Raw genomic sequence first — 17365 nt, 5'->3', positions numbered from 1 at the left:
CAATGCACTGATCTAGGAGGAGGAAATGACCTCTTGTGCCTCTGACATTTCATTTCCCCTAAGTTAGTCTTGTGGGTGTCTGATGCTCACTTCGTAATGGGAATAACTTCTAAAAGTGTGAGCTCAGATTGCTAATGAGCCATAGTTCCCCATCAAACCCTTAAAAAGGGGAAGCAGAACTAACCAACCACTGTGTGCTCAGGATATCTAGAGGCCCTCCCATTATAAAATGACGTCAAGACAGAATGTTTTCCTTAGGGAGATTTGCTGCTGTGAGTCAGGTTTCCCAAAGTGGCTTCTCCAAGCAATCATTGACGTTGTCTAGGCTATGGTCACTCTCCTCTTGTCCCTGCCTCCTTTATTAATGAATTATACAGTTAATAGGTGATGAGAATGAAGGAAAATGAAAAATCTTGCTTTTACAAAAGTATTTGCTGCAATGTCTATTGGAAAGATATATTGGAATTGGCATGCATAGGAACACAAATGTCTCAGGAATTGGAGGAGTTGGTCTGAGAATTTATTGAGCTGAATATCAGACAAGAAAAATTGTCTATTCCATATATTTTAAATGGTGTAACTCCAGTTCAGGTGCTGCACTGCTTGAATAATCTAAAAATAGACTAGACAAAGCCCTCAAATGCTTTGTAAGGACAATTCTGCATTTAGTGGGTGGATTGTGGGGGTGAACAAGATAACATCTAATAGGGGTAAAAACCTAACTCTTTGTTTTCTGCATGAAGTCTTCAGAAGCATAGGAATTGCCACACTTTATCAGACCAGAAGTCCATCTCGTCCAGTGTCCTGTGTCTGATGGTAGCCAGAACCAGATACCTGAGAGGAAGGTGTGAGAATCCCAGTGGGTAGAGGGGGATAATCTGCTCCCCATGTTAGGGCTTATCCTGGTCTCCAGTAGTCAGAATTGGCTTAAACCCTGAGGTTTAATACCCTTCCAAAGGTTGTGTTAGCACTAACTAGAACAGTTCTGGTTATTCTTGTTATCCATATAAATGTCCACTAGTCCCTTTTTAAATCTGGCAAAGTTCTTGACCTTTTAGTATGGCTTTTGACACAGTCCCACATGACATTCTCATAAGCAAACCAGGGAAATGTGGTCTAGATGAAATTACTATAAGGTGGGTGCGTAACTGGTTGCAACTCTATACTCAGAGTAGCTATCAGTAGTTCATTGTCAAAGTGGGAGTGTGTGTCTAGTGGACTACTGCAGGGGCTAGTCCTGGGTCTGAATATTATGCAATATTTTAATTAATGACTTGGATAATGGAGTAGAGAATATGCTTATAAAATTTGTAGATTACACCATTCTGGGAGATGTTCAGGCACTTGGGGAGGACAGGATTGGAATTCAAAACGACCTTGACAAATTGAAAAATGGGTCTGAAATCAACATGATGAAATTTGATAAAGACCAAATGCAAAGTACTGCACTTAGCAAGGAAAAATCAAATGCACAAATACAAAAAGGGGCATAACTGGCTAGGTGGTAGTACTGCTAAAAAGTATCTGGGGGTTATAATGGATCACAAATTGAATGTGAGCTAACAGTGTGGTGCAAGTTGCAAAAAAAAAAGCTAATGACATTTTGGGATGTATTAACAGGAGTATCATGTGAAACACACAAGAGGTTGTTAGCCTGCTCCATTCAGCACTGGTGAGGCCTCAGCTGGAGTACTGTGTCCAGTTCTCAGCACCACATTTTAGGAAAGATATGGATAAATTGGAGAGAGTCCAGAGGAGTACAACAAAAATAAGATTTCAAAAACCTGACCTGTTAAGAAATTTTTTTAAAACTGGGTATGTTTAGTCTTGAACAAAGAAGACTGGGAAGCGGGGTACTAAATAGTCTTCAAATACATTAAGGGCTGTTATAAAGAGGACTGTGATCAATTGTTTTCCATGTCCACTGAAGGTAGGACTGCTTATCTGCAGCAAGGGAGGTTTAGGCTAGATATTAGGAAAAACTTTCTAACTCTAAGGGTAGTTAAGCACTGGAATAGGCTTCTGAGGGAAATTGTGTAATCCCTAGCATTGGAGGTGTTTTAAGAACAGGTTGGACAGACATCTGTCAGGGATGGTCAAGGTTACTTGATCCTGCCTCAGCACAGAGGGTTGAACTTGATAACTCCTCAGAGGTCCCTTACAGCCCTACATTTCTGTGATTTATCATGTTACGTGACAGCTAGTTACACAGTCTGCCTACACATTGTGTGAAAAAATGTTTCCTTTTATCAGTTTTGAATTTGACATCTTTTTAATTTCATTTAATATCTACTTATTCTCCCTGTCACTACAAGAACAGAAGCTCCTGATGTACCGTCTCTTGACAATTCATTATTTTATATACTTTTATCATGTCCTCTATTATTCATCTCCTTTCTCAGGCAAACAATTGCGATCTTCTATCTCTTCCTGTGAGAGTTTTTCCAAGTCCCTAATCATTCTCGTTGCCCTTCTCTGAGCCACCTCTAATTCTGCAACATCTTTTTTAGATGGCGTGACCAGTACTGCACGCAGTATTCCAGTTGAGCCTGCATCATTAAATTACATAATGGCATTATAATATTTTTCTCCATGCCATTCCTCACCCATCCTAGTATCTTGTTTGCTTTTTTGAACAGTCTTCACTGAGCTGTCTGCAGTGATGCTCTGTCTGTGGGATTAGTCACCTTAAAACCCTATAAGATGTAGGAGTAGTTTAATTTTTTCCTTCTAATGTGCATTACATTTTTCTTCTGGAAGAAGTTTAATCTATGCCTCCTGTAAAATTGCAGTGTCACAATGTTCCACTTACGACATGGGAGTCGGAATCAATCTGCACTTCCATTAAAATCAAGCTTTAAATCTGTTGACTGTACTGTAAGCTCTACTTTGGTCAAAGGAGTTCTAACCTAAGTGGGATGGCCAGCATGGATTGGCACAAGCCATGTTAGACCAGTCATGCTTACAGCTAGCTGATATTTTGGTTTGACCCTATGCTTTCTGGAAGGCCAGACTACATTAGAACCCTGTTTGGACACAGCCTGCACACGTCAGCAACAGGCATGCTCCAAGCAACCCCCTGGAGTGTCAGAACTTGTTCCACTGGACACTCTCAGAATTCACCAATCTGCTGTTCCTAAATGAATGGAACACCTCAGTTTACCAGTTGCACTTCAGGATCACCTCTCAGTTCAGCTTACAGCACTTAAAATTTGTTTATAGTGAAAAGAAGTATAAATAGAGATTTGAGAAGAAGCAAGTAGAATTAATGGAAATTGGAAACAAATGGGTACATAAGTTTAGGCTCCAGCTAAAGTGTTAACTAACAAGATATTCATTTGCCTGTCTCATAAGTCAGCTCACCAAAGTTTCTCTCCCAGCATTAAACAGCAAGACTGGCTGTGATGCGCAGTTCATAAGACAAGCCAATAGGCTGCTTGTCTCTAGGTGAAGGATACCTGTGTATACTTCTGCACCCCCAGATATACAGTAAAACCTGTCTTAGAGATCACCTCTGAAGAGAGACCACTTGTCACAAGTGACTACTTGCAGAGGCCACAGAACATCACTATGCTGTGGTGTGCAAACCTTCGCAGAGAGACCACCTCTGTTACAAGCAATCACTTTTCTAACTCCCATTAGAGGTCGCTCCTGGCAGATTTTACTGTAGTTCTAACCTCCATTGTCTTCACTCGTAAAATTGGGTATCCTATGCTGCTTATTTATGTCCTTCAGAGCATCTCTCCTGAAGACTTTGCAATCTCTTGATTAGCATTTTGCTCTGTCTGTAAACAGGCATCTATTGTAAAGTATATAGTACGTAGTTTACATGTAGCTAGGTAAGCATCTCCTGCCTTAAAGAAACCTATCACCTTCTGGTGGCCAGCCCCAGCTGGCATACCTTAAGAGCATAATTATCAGGGTGTATGCATAACTTCTTACATATTATCCACACATACCTCTAGCAATGATTATGATGAACAGTGTGAAACAGGCTTTCAGTGCAGACCTCGCATGTCACCCATTGACCAACTTATTTAGAGACCAGAATGAGGGGATCCCTGTAACACTGTGCACCCTGCCAGTTGGCACCAAGAGGTCCCTGGGTCACAAGGACCAGTGTGTAAATCCATTAACATCCGATGGATTCTTGCAGGCACTGGATTATGATGCATTTAGTGCATGTATGTGAACTTTGCTACCTTTCATTCTGTAACTAGCTGTGGCAAATCTCATTGCTGACACTGTCAAACTGTTGCTCCACCTCTGCCCAGTACTGCTGCTTCTGGAAGCAATCTGCCCTTTGCACTGAACGCAGTTTCCTTCTGTAATTCCATATTGCTTAAAACAAATGACATTTCTGTCTTGTTGAAAAATTTTTTCCACTCTGTACACATTTAGGGCATGGTTACGCTTGTGAGTTAGAGAGCATTAAAGCAGTCTAATGCGCTCTAACTCTCAACACATCCACACTAGCGAGGCACGTAGAGCCCTCTGACTCCGCGGCTAGAGTGCTCCTGGTACTCCACCTCGGTGAGTGGAATAAAGTTTGATGCACCCCTACTGGAGTGCTGTGGCGCCAGTGTGGACACCCTGGTCTGTTAGTGCCCTCTGATCGGCCTCCAGAAGTGTCCCACAATGCCTGCTCTATCCACTCTGGTCATCACTTTGAACTCTACTGCCCTGCACTCAGGTGACCAACCGTCATACCCGCCCTTTAAATTCTCTGGGAATTTTGAAAATCCCCTTCCCGTTTGTTCAGCCAGGTGTGCAGTGCTCTCAGCGAATCTTTCCAGGTGACCATGTCTCCATGTGCCAGGCGATCCCCAGTATGATACAATGGCGAGGTGCTGGACCTCATCAGTGTTTGGGGGGAGGAAGCTGTCCAGTCCCAGCTGCGCTTCAGCCATAGGAATTACAATACCTTCTGGCAGATATCAAGGGGCATGATTGAAAGGGGCCATGACTGGGACGCACTGCAGTGCAGGGTTAAAGTGAAGGAGCTGCGGAATGCCTACCACAAAGCCCGTGAGGCAAACAGCCACTCTGGTGCTGCCCCTGTGACCTGCCGTTTTTACAAAAAGCTGGACGCGATACTTGGCGGCGACCCCACCTCCACTCCGAGTACCACCATGGACACTTCAGAGCACAGTCCAACAAGGCAGGAGGAGGAAAGCGGGAGTGAGGGTGCTGAGGAGGAGGAAGACACCCCAGCCAGTCGCGGTGGTCGGTGCTTGCGGAAGGACAAACACCAGAGGAGGCTTCCGGTAAGTGGCTTTTATTGTGGGAAGGAAGTTATTCGGTGCGGGCTCTTGTGGCGAGGAGGGTTAGGGCTGTATGCATGCCTAGATGAGGAATAGGGCATTGATGTGCCCTCTCACATGGCAGTAATCTGCCTCAGTGATCTCTTCAAAGGTCTCATCCAGAACTTGGGCAATGCGCTTGCGCAGGTTTCATGGGAGAGCCACTGTGGTCCTTGTCCCAGTCAGGCTAACATGTCTGTTCCATGAGGGGCCGGGGCGGACCATTGCTGCACACAGGCAAACTGCATATGGGCCAGGGCGGAAGCCACATTGTAGTAGAAGACCCTCCCTTGTTTCCTAGGTCACCCTCAGCAGCGAGAGATATTCCAGGACGAAGTCCTGTGGAAAATGTGGGGACAGTGAGTATAGGGGTCCCTTGCAGTTGTTGGCTCTCCCCAAGGCACAGAAACCCAGAGGACAGAACAGCCATGAAAGAATCAGTCCCCCTTGACCCTGTGCTTACTCACCATTTTGGGGCTCCTGGGGGTTGTGTGCTTGCTTTAGGACTGGCAAATTATGCTATTGTGTAGACTGTGCTTGCCCTCCTTAAGTACACAGGAATCATTGCTCTATCTGTTGTGAACAATGCTGCCTCTGTTAAGTGTTGCATTTTGCCTTTACAGTTGCAACCTTCAGATCTCAGCCGTCCGTGTTATCACCAACTGAGAGGCTGCAAAGAATCAGGAAGAGGCCACGTAGAAGCAAAGAGGACATGCTGCATGAAATCATGCAGCACTTCCTTAATGAAAATCAAAAAGTGCAGGAGTAGCAGGAGAGTGAAAGGAGGGTCCACCAGCAAAATGCGGATTGCCGGCATCAAAACACAGAGCGGCTGATAAGCATCATGGAGTGCCAAGTGGACTCAATCCAGGTGCTCGTAGCCATGCAGGCGGAGCACTACTGCAGCCCTTGTCCCAAAACTCTTGTGCCCTCATGTCACCTCCAACCCACTTTCCCCAACATCCTGGGTTTTTATCGCCGCCAGCTGCCTCCAAGACCTGTAGCTTCATCACCCAGCCCTGCAAACTACGACCCTTACCCACTGCACTCAACCCCCATCACCATGCAGTATAGCCATCCTGAAGTGCAGCACTCACTGCACAGCACTCCAAACAGGAAGGCTGAGTATGATAACAGGACATACACAAACCTGTGATTGTACCGTTCCCCACCCCACCCTCTTGCCCTTTGTGTTTCCCAAGCAGTTGTTTTCAATAAATGCATTTTCTTTTCATTAAATGGATTTTTTTTGCTTTGAAAACATTCTTTATTATTGCATAACGTAAAAGATACCTTAGCCCAGGAAAGCAACAGGCACTGCAAGTCAGTGTATCATACGTAGCAAACACCGATTCCTACTAACATTGGAACTGCTGGACTTTACTCCCGTGCAGGGCACCAGACATTACTGGTGGCTTTCAGCCTCAAATTGCTCCCTCAAGGCATCCCTAATCCTTGCAGCCCCACGCTGGGCCCCTCTAATAGCCCTGCTCTCTGTCTGTTCAGATTCAGCCTTCAGGTGTTGAACGTCTGAGTTCCATGTCTGAGTGAATCTTTCATTCCCTTCACAAATGTTATGGAAGGTATAGAAGGCGGATATAACCGCGGGGATGCTGTTATCGGCCAGGTCCAGCTTCCCATACGGAGAACGCCAGCGGCCCTTTAAATGGCCAAAAGCACACTCCACAGCCATTCTGCACTGGCTCAGCCTGTTGTTGAACCGCTCCTTGCTGCTGTTAAGGCTCCCTATGTAGGGTTTCATGAGCCACAGCATTAAAGGGTAAGCGGGGTCTCCAAGGATCACAATGGACATTTCAACTTCCCCTACAGTTATCTTCTGGTCTGGGAAAAAAGTCCCAGATTGCAGCTTCCTGAACAGGCCAGTGTTCCGAAAGATACATGCGTCATGCACCTTTCCAGGCCAGCCTGCGTTAATGTCAATGAAACACACACAGTGATCCACAAGCGCCTGGAGAACCATAGAGAAATAGTCCTTCTGATTAACGTACTTGGAGGCTAGGTGGGCTGGTGCCAAAATTGGAATATGCATCCCATCTGTTGCCCCTCCACAGTTAGGGAAACCCATTTGTGCAAAGCCAGCCACAATGTCGTGCATGTTACCCAGAGTCACGGTTCTGCTGAGCAGGATGTGATTAATGGCCCTGCAAACTTGCATCAACATGATTCCAACGGTCGACTTCCCCACTCCAAACTGGCTAGCGACTGATCAGTAGCTGTCTGGAGTTGCCAGTTTCCAGATTGCAATACCCACCTGCTTCTCCACCATGAGGGCAGCTCTCAATCTTGTGTCTTTGCGCTTCAGGGTGGGGGTGAGCTCCTCACACAGTCCCATGAAAGTGGCTTTTCTCATCTGAAAGTTCTGCAGCCACTGCTCGTCATCCCAGACTTGCATAACGATGTGATCCCACCACTCAGTGCTTGTTTCCCGAGCCCGAAAGCAGCATTCCACGGTGGTGAGCATGTCCATGAATGTCACAAGCAGTCTTGTATCGTATGCGTTATTCGAGTCGATATTATCGTCCGAGTCCTCACTGTCACTTTGGATCTTAAGGAGTAACTTGACTGCCAAACGTGATATGCTGGCGAGACTCATCAGCATATTCCTCAGCAGTTCGGGCTCCATTCCCGCAGACCGAAAGGGAAGATAGAGCGTGCAGTACAAAAAAGTTGAAAGATGGCACCAATTGTGGACAGAAGCAGAGGGATTTCTGGGATGTGAACTGATGCATCACGGGGCGTTGGGACAGAACCCAGAATGCCCCCCCATCCCCTTCCCACAAGCCACAGTGCCAGAATGGGAAGAGGTTCTCTGTGGGATAGCTGCCCACAATGCACTGCTCCCAATGCCGCTGCAAGTGCTGCAAATGTGGACACACCAGTGTGCTTGCAGCTGTCAGTGTGGACAGACTGCAGCGCTTTCCCTACTGCACTCTACAAAGGCTGGTTTAACTCAAAGCACTCTAAGTTTGCAAGCATAGCCATGCCCTTAGCTTTTTGCAGACTTGTAAGGGAGGCTAGTTCCCCTTGCTTGTTCGGGAGCATGGGGAGCTCAGGAGTGTGAACACTTGAGAGGCACTTGTACAGCAGCTTTGTTCTTGGCACAGGCCAAATAAGGTTTTTGCAATATCTCACTAAGAGAGGGCATGAATATTTTTTGAAAGTTGTTAGGGCTTAGGAGGCCTTTTGCTCATAAATTGCTACAGAAGTAGCCCGGTTTGGAGAAGTCATTGCCAGACCCCTTAAGAACACCATCTTCTCATTTGCCGTTCTTGATCAAGGGTTGCCATCAGCCAGAGAAATCTGCTGCTGAATAAATCTGTGGAGTGAATGTTTATTGGCCTATAGATGGCTGGAACACCTGAAAGGCGAAGTCTGGAAGATGTTACTGAAGCGCAGCTAATGTGGTGGTCGAAAGCCAAGTAACTCCTCTCTTCTCTCCCTGTGACACACTTGCACATCTGTACGCACCAGACTCTGCCTCTCTGCAGTACAATCTTGCTCTCTAACAGGATTATATTTCCAGTGAAGATTTCTTTAATTATTACATGCCCAGCCAGGGAGAAAAACTCGCTCCTAAATGAAAGCGTTTTTTTCAGAGAGGTTACCCTGGAGAGTTTGGCTCAATAAATTAAATTAAGTGTCTCTGTTAATCTGGACTAGAGTCTCCTGGGGAGAGCTGTTGAGGAGACTAGCTCTTCTCTGCATTAGCTGCTACTTATTGAGGGGGTTTACCCCTCTCTTGTAAATGAAGGCTGGAGGGCAGCCTTTGTTATAATAGCAAAGAGTGAAATACAGGAGAGTCCCTTTTGTGTGTCTCCTGAAGAGCTGCTGTATGCTGATCTGGAGGGGAGTCTCTGGGAAGATTTTTGTACTCAAAGCACCAGTGATTTTCCAGAACTGGTGGCTTGGGGAGAAGGGGGAAGTCGAAAAGGAACAAAAACAGGAGGAAGAAGCAGGAAGAACAGCTTTGCAGACCAGAATCGACAATCTGTTTGTTAGCAGTGGGAGTGAGGTGGCAAGAGACAAGTTTCTGAAAATAATCCTGTTCTGTTTAGCAGAAATGAAAGCCCTGCAGTGGTGTATGGTTCTCCTTCTATTTGGAGGGGACCAGCTGTTTTGTTAAAAACAACAAACAAATGAAAAGTAAATTTCATTATGAAAACAGTTACATCCACTCACTGAAGGTGTCCGCTGCCTTCCCAAGTAACAGTCTGATTCCTGGAAATGACCTCATGGAGTGTCTGCAGGGCTGTAATAGTTGCCAAGCTGCTTAATAAGCAGAGACCAGACCTCATTGCTGGGGCTGGGGGAGATGAGACTGGTGCTGAGATTCCATTAAGACAGCACACTGTATGGTTCTATTAGTCAGATTGGAGCACTTTGTTAGGAGATTGATCTTATTCATGTCCATTAGCAAATTTATGTTCACTGGAATTGGAAAGCCTGTGGAGGGGGGATTGTAAAGGCATAGATTTGAGTGTTGAGAGCCCAAGAAGAGCCTCAGTTAATCATCAAAACAAGCAGACGATTTAAAATGGCATCCTGACTGTGAACTCTAGTAAGAGCAGACCTGCATATTTCTGGACACCTACTAAGATACTGGCCACAGTTAACCCCCTCACAGGGGCTGGCCCTTGGATGTAGAGTAGTCTCCCAATGAAGTTCCATCACTTGGGACACTTGAAAATGGGCTAGCCAAAGCATCTGAGCTTGTGCTGAAAGAAACCAACCTGCAAAGGGAAGGATGTGACCAAGTAGGTATCTTCCATCTACCTTCTGATTCTGTGATTTAAATCACTGTTTAGCATGGTTGCTGTAATCAGATTGTGCTTTGTGTTTCTGACAGTCACCCTCTGTCTCACACCAGCCTGCTGGTAATCTAGCTGGCCACTCCTCCCTCCACAGTGTCCCAAGATGCCTTTCTCAAGAGCATGCGGTGGATTGTGATAAAGTTAAACCAACACGTTCCCTCCTTCATTATCTCAGCCTGACAAAGATTGTGTAATTAACAGCGACAAGAACATGTTGATTCAGTGCTTCAATTATGTAGTAAAAAAAAGTCCTAATTAGTTCACACCTCAAATTCCACTAAGCAAATTATGAACAAGTGTCTCTCTAAAACAGCTTAAACATTGCACTTAAGTTTTCAGTTCAGGGTTGTTGGGTTTCAGCTGCATTGGCAATAGCTCGTTCTTTGACGCTTTGAAGTGTTTATGGCAGCTACCAGTGCATGCTTTGAGATGAACGGGGCTGCATTTGTGCTTTATTTTAAAAAGATTTCTGCTCTCTTCTCTAATATGAATTTGTGCTGCTGTGGTTTCTAATGAGAGTTACTTCTCAAAGGTTTTACTGTCTGAGGTGCTGCATAAGTGGCAAAAACGAAGTTATGACTAGATTCAGTTCTTCGCCTCACCTGTCTCTCTTGAGTCAGTGGCCCGGTGCGCATTGTATCATATGTGTAATGAAAAATAAATTGTTCCCAAATTTAAATAGTGACGACATGGTGGGGGGGGATCTCTTTTCTCATTGCACAGAGAAGGGCAATATTTGTTGCTCCCTCGTAAACCACTCCCTTTTGTTCCTTTCTCTCATCAATGTGGCCCATCAATCTGACCAGGTCACTTCCATCTTTGAACCTCTTCTGGCTTCCTCCCTCCATTTCATCAAGTTCAAGCTTCTTGTTCTTGCCTTCAAGGCCCTGAATAATTTTTCCCCTTCTGATAGTCTATTCTTACCTCTTCTGGTGTTGTACCCTTCCAACCTGACCCATTCTCCACTTCTTCTCGGACATCTCAATACCTTCAGTGCTCCCCCTTTATCATAGAATCTTCTCCCTGAATTAATCGTCAAAGACAATACCCTCTCCTCATTCAGACCCCTCTCTACGGCACTCCTCTACCATGATAGCCGCAGCAAACTAGTTAGCTTATAGCCAAGATGTAGGGTAAACTTTCATTTACAGAAAAAAAGTGGTATATAAAATTCTATTAGGATGTGGCTGGCTGTCACCTGGCCACCTTTCTCTTTAGTTGTTAATCTGTCCCCTACCTTCCATCTCTCTGTTTTGTCTCAAGCATGTAAGCTCTTCAGGGCAAGGTTTCAGCCTTCTTGTGGGTTTTGTGTGTGCGTGCAGCATTTTGCACATGGGAAATGCTACAGACACGTTAATAGTAGTGATCTAAGAGAGAGATCTGCTCTGAAAGTAAGATTTACTGATCTTTATGACTACATACAAACTCATAAAGCTGTGGTGCACTGTCATCTCACTTGGCTATTTAAAGAAAAGCAGAGCCTAAGCAAATTGAGAGGAATTGATTCCTGCACAGGTTAATCCAGAAGGCAGCAATCCTAATACTTAACACTTACTGAGCTTTAGCATCTTCAAAGTGCTGTACTCATATGAACTCATCTGTTAATGATTGACAAAACTGGCAGGTGAAATTAAAATCTGCCAGTTCAGAGTCCAGGAAAAATGACGACTGTATTGGTGGGATCACATCCAAAAAACTGCTGGTTGAACTTTCAATTTTGTGGGACAAAACTGTGACTTGTAGAACTATGCACACTGCTGATTGACCTGGCTCCAGTAATCCAGGTTGTCGTATGGTATGCGTCCAGTGCCAGAGCAGTTTCTCTTACTGCTCTTGGCCTGGCAGTCTGCATTTATCCTGTTCAGTTCAGAGGGTGCCCACCCATGTGCTTAGACATCTCATGTGCTTAGTACCTGCATCTAGGAGGAAGGTGATCTTATTCTTATGGCATTGGATTTGTACACTGAGAATAATACAACCAAGTGGGTGGTGTGAAGTTAAACTAATATTTGTAAAATGTGTTGAGCTGCTCAGATGGGAAGGAAAGTAGTATTCTTACTCTGCTATATGTTAGGAAAGTGAAAATGGAAAGTAAGCTGACACTTTAGGTGGTACCACCAGTGTGGTGGCTTGTTGGTTTTTTCCCCGTAAATATTTTGAAATTGACATTGTGGTGGTCAAAACAAGTAGAAGCTAGTTTGTAGATTATTTTTCCTCTGATGGAAAATGCATAAACCTCTCCACTCAGCAGTGTCTTTCCAAAGCACTGACAAAAGGTGCTCTTTTGCAGACACGTGGCATTCCCATTTCCTGTTAACAGAGAGGGAAGGATTTTTATGTACTAAGCTATAATTATCTGATCTGTGCAACCCCCAGGTATAAATTTCCATGGCTGTAAGAATGTTTTCTGGAGCTGATCAGATGTTAGGCTTCTCATTGATCCAACTGAGACAACCAGCTGCTCTGGTGTCCAGCCTTACATTTCTGCAATGGAGCCTCTAAGGAGAACTAAGCATGATTTTCATACCCTCTGAAAGCAATACTGCCTCCCCAGCATTGTGGTCAAGGTTTTGGAGATGTAAAGATGAGTTCTGACTCTGCACCATTCCTGGAGCCTGCTTTCACTGATTCAGTAATTGCATTATCTTTGCAAGAATGGAAGGGGGAGAGAACCAGAAAACAGTGTTTGGAAGCTGAAGCAGCGGGTGGGCGTGGGGGTGTTAAACTCGCTGTCCACCTGTTGCCAGTTGTTGTTTGAATGAAGTAACCTGTCAGGACTGAGGCAAAGGATACCTGTGGAAACAGTTACTCTCCAAAAAACTGCTGTGTATCAGGAACCCTATTACTGGTATTTCTTTTGTCGTCTTGCAGAATCTGAGTTCTGGGCTGCCTTCGGGGCAGATCTGCCATGATGAGCAGCGGCTTGAGGTGATCTTTGCAGATCTGGCCAGGCACAAAGAAGATGCCCAGCAGCGCAGCTGGGCACTCTATGAGGATGAAAATGTCATCTGCTGCTATTTGGAAGAGCTGCTCCGTATTCTGGTGGGTTGCTTTCTTAAGTAGGTTTAGTGAAGCTGAGATCCCCTTGTAGATTTCCTCTCTCAATGTTCTTTCCTTAGGGCTTATCTGTGTGGAGCGTTAGTGTTTGGCAAGCCAGGCGCGATTCAACAGTGCACCAGCTTGCCACAAAGTAAGTCGCTGTTTGGTCACTGCTACAGTGCAATAAGGGTCCTGGAGTATGACTTGAAAGCATAGTACGCTAAGGCACACTGTGGGACTTTTGCTGCTCTATAGCAGTGTCCACACAGTGAGTTACAGTGGAGCAAGCTGGGGCATTGTAGAGTCATACCCTGGGTTGTGCCGCTCTAACTCACCCTGTAGACAAGCCCTTAGTGAAATCTTCGGACAGATGTTCAAGGGATTATGTTTCCATTTATTAATAACGTGTGTTAAACAAGCCCTACCATATGTATGTATATCTACTGTAATGCAGCCTGGGACTTAAGTTGCAAGATTCTGAATAAGGCTTTGTCTGCCTGGGGTCTGTCATGCTTAGGAACCATGTTTAAATCCAACTTGCAAAATTATCATCCACCCATGTTTTACAGTGCTAAGTTCTTTATTCACCCATCTTTAAAAAGTAAATAAATAAATAGCCACCAAAAACCTCCTCTCCAGATGCACTGCAAGCTCAGTTGAACACTGTTCCATTGGAAACTTGTTTCATGATTTGGCTGGCCAGCATGCACAGGCCAAACAATGTCAGTGTTCTATCCTAAGCCCTACCAACGTGCTAACACTGCCTTGCCCTGCCCATGCTGGCCTTTAAACTGCATGAAAAGTGTTGTTGGGGCTGTTTGAAAACATGGCTTCCAGCAAGCACGGTGTGAAGGCCAACGTAGAAGGTCCTAACTCTTAATTCATTCTGAAGCGCATGAGTTTCACCTGCTTCTCCAAGGACACGTCTATACTGCGGACGATAAAGCAGCACATCTATGGAGCTACAGCTGTGCTTTAGTGTAGATGCTTGCCATGTCAACAGGAGCGGGTTTTCTGTTGATGTCCTCAGTCCATCTCTCCAAGAGACAGTAGCTAGGTTGACAGAATAATTTTTCTGTCCACCTAGCTGCATCCACAATAGGGGCTACGTCAGCACTTAAGGCATGAAGATTTTCATAGCCCTGAGTGACGTAGCTAGGTTGAACTAATTTTTAAGTGAAGACCAGCCCTAAAACATACAGCTCATCAGATGGGTTTAATCCAGCTTCCTCCATGTTTCGTCCCTCCCCCCACTAATTCTGCAGGGTGAGATCTGCCAAGTTTGAGGCAGACAATACAGGCATAACCAAAATGGTTATAGATTATAGCAGGCATCGTGTGCATGTGTACATGTACAGCACTCAACATGACAAGCCCAGCCCTGACTGGGGCTTCTGGGTGCAACTGCAGCACAAACAGTATTTTCAAAACCCTTCATGGATCACCTTTTTCAGATGCTTTCAGCATGTAAGTCACGGAGGGAGAGACTCTGCTTGGCACTGAGGCAGTTCCAGGAGTTCACTTTGATATGGAATCTCTAGGGTAGCTGTTTCCCCTTGCACTGTCTTAGTGCTTCCCTCCTAATTTCTTTGTAGGGTGGTTGGGCTGTGGGGACTGAAGTCCTGGGGTTGGAGGAACTGGTGAGATGGGAACAGTTCTTTATCCTGCTGAATGGCCAGCCTGACTTGGGGCCTCTGTGTTCCTGATAGAGACCCTTTGGCTTCTCCAATATGCCAACAATCTCACTTGTTCGATTGTGTTTCCAGACAGATGCAGATCCTGATGTTTGCAAGAAAATGTGCAAAAAGAATGAGTTTGAATCAGTCCTGTCCCTTGTGGCATATTATCAGATGGTAAGAGGTGTTGGATTCTTCCTATCTTCTATTGAAGGTTTCCCTGTAAACCCAAAGGAGAAGGGTTAACAAGCATGAATGTATGTAAAACTTTTCCCTGTTTGGACAGTTTTTACTGTCTGAACTAGACTGAGTTTCAGAAAATCCTTCTTGCACACTTAGGTAACTGTGCATTATACTTGTGGGTTGTGCAGAGCTTATTTGGACAATGAGGAGGTAGGACTTGGGTCTAGTTTCAGGAGCAGTATTTAGTACTGTACCTGTAAGCAGTCGGAACGGTAAAGATTGCAGCTTTCTTTTTAGCTCCACAGAAGCAGCAGCCCTACTATAGTCTAGAGGAAGGATTTCCAAGAATGCCTTGGGAAAGCTGACAGGCTGTGGTTTCTCCTCTCTTAATTGATGCATGGCTCTACATTAGTAAACAGCTCTGATTAGGAAAGTGGGTTGTGAGGAAGAGCCCTGGGACTGAGGAAGGAAATTGATGTTCAGAGGAAGAAGTGTGGAGTTTGCCTTCTGTGCCTATAGAAATATTTCTCTACCCCATTCCCTTTCTAAGGCTCACTGCGGTAGCACTTAGGCATGGATAGGAGATTCTTCCTTAGTCCCCAGCCACAGCACAGCAAACCGTGCAATCCGCTTTTAATAAAACATTGCTCTGTATAAACCCAGAGCTTGGCTATGGAAGAGGCCACAACATATTTGAGAGAACTGGGAAGCCCAGTCAGGAGTACAGGAGTCTGCTGGCTTTCCCAGTGCATTGTTGCTCTCCATGGTATGCTCTGTGAACGTGATTTCACAGGATGAATGACTATATGGAGAGCGGAACAGTTACTCATTGGACTTTAGTACCTATGACACTTGGTGCCAGGATTCCTCTCTCCGTTCTTTTAGGTTTCTTTTGATCTCTCTGACCAGTTTGTTGGCTGGTATTTGGAGTGATATCAGGTGATGCTTAGCCTCAGGGCTCCTCTCAGGTTGAGGGTGGGCTTCAGGATCAAGCAGAACCACTGCCTTGAAAAGAGTCTTGACGGTGCAATTTCTGCTTTGTGCACTCAAAGCCTTCTGATTAAAAATCCATTCTCTCGGCGTGAAACCTGACAATTTATAGCAGCCCTTCAAGATCCTTTTCATTAATTATCAGAGATGCTGAAAAATTGTTTAGATTTTAATAGGTCCTGATAGATCTTGAGGAGCTGAAACTCCTTTTCAGTTCTGCACTAGGCACTTCACTATGATTACTCCCTAAGTAAACAGGGGTGTTGCAAGCTATAGGTTTCCTAGGAGCACTGTATCTGCCCCCGGGGTCATGAAAGCTCTGCATCCCTGTAAGAAGCACAGGCATTCAGAGTGAATCAGGCCTGGTTTTGGTGGGGCCAAAATAGGATCTTACACCCTAGGCTCTCCATTTGTCTTGTCACAACAGTCAAACTGCGGATGAGATGCACAGTATTTCAGATGTGAGCTATTGCTGCCCTGTACCCTTTGTTAGCATCAGTAGTACAGTAATTAGAAGCTGATCCCATCACAAAGATGAGTTTTTAAAAAAATCTGTACAGTTTTTAAAAGCTGGTATTGGGGCAAGATCAACTTGTACACTGGAAAGATCTGTACCATATCTGATACTGGGTTGAAACTTTGGGCTGCCTAGCGCTTCTGCTCACTCACCTGCATTGGTCACAGCACGTGTGGACTTGCAAGCTTCCTGCTTGGCTTCAATCTTGAACTGAGTACTCAATTGTGGTTTTGCCTTATTGGAAGGATTCCTGTCTTTCTAGGAACACCGAGTGCCATTGCGGCTGCTGTTGCTGAAGTGCTTTGGAGCAATGTGCAACTTGGATGCTGCTATTATCTCCACTCTCGTTAACTCTGTCCTTCCAATGGAGCTGGCTCGTGACATGCAGACTCATACACAAGGTGAGCCGTGGTTATGGACTGCTCCTAGATGTGACTCCCTAGGGGCATGGGTTTCCATTAGAAAGGTTACATGCTGTTGGGGAATTTTAAATTTTGGAGTTCTAGCCCATCCTGAGCTTCTAGTTCAATGTGCCCTAAGCATTCTAAGGGAGACATACACATATTTTAAAATAAGTATCAAATTGATGAAACCTTATAAAAACTAGCTTTGGTTTTAATCCTTTGATTTAGGGCTAAATAAATAATAAATACCTTCTATATTATAGCACCCCACATTCTTGCTGTTGAATGTACAGTTACGCAGGAAGTGGCATAAATTAATACCATTTCAGCTTATTATTTATTTCTGTCAAGTGTTGCTTTAAGAGTCTTTCAGCTTTGTTTGTTTCGTGCTGTTAATGGAGGATGCATACAGATCCTTGAG

General features: G+C 44.9%; 1 protein-coding gene across 3 annotated transcripts in view; it reads left to right on the top strand.

Moving 5' to 3' along the window:
- Nucleotides 1-17365, top strand: part of NCKIPSD (NCK interacting protein with SH3 domain) — a 99443-nt gene that overhangs the window by 60939 nt on the left and 21139 nt on the right. For all 3 annotated transcript variants that reach the window (XM_077821749.1, XM_077821748.1, XM_077821750.1), the window contains 3 exons: nt 13007-13177; nt 14941-15027; nt 16803-16941. In XM_077821749.1, coding sequence (XP_077677875.1) covers nt 13007-13177; nt 14941-15027; nt 16803-16941 — 397 coding nt within the window. The remainder of the gene's footprint in view (nt 1-13006; nt 13178-14940; nt 15028-16802; nt 16942-17365) is intronic.

This window comes from Eretmochelys imbricata, chromosome 7 (genome assembly GCF_965152235.1).
Source record: "Eretmochelys imbricata isolate rEreImb1 chromosome 7, rEreImb1.hap1, whole genome shotgun sequence".
Classification (NCBI taxonomy): Eukaryota; Metazoa; Chordata; order Testudines; family Cheloniidae; genus Eretmochelys; species Eretmochelys imbricata.
Note: the sequence above shows the minus strand (reverse complement) of the source record. Positions and strands in the feature narration are given on the sequence as shown.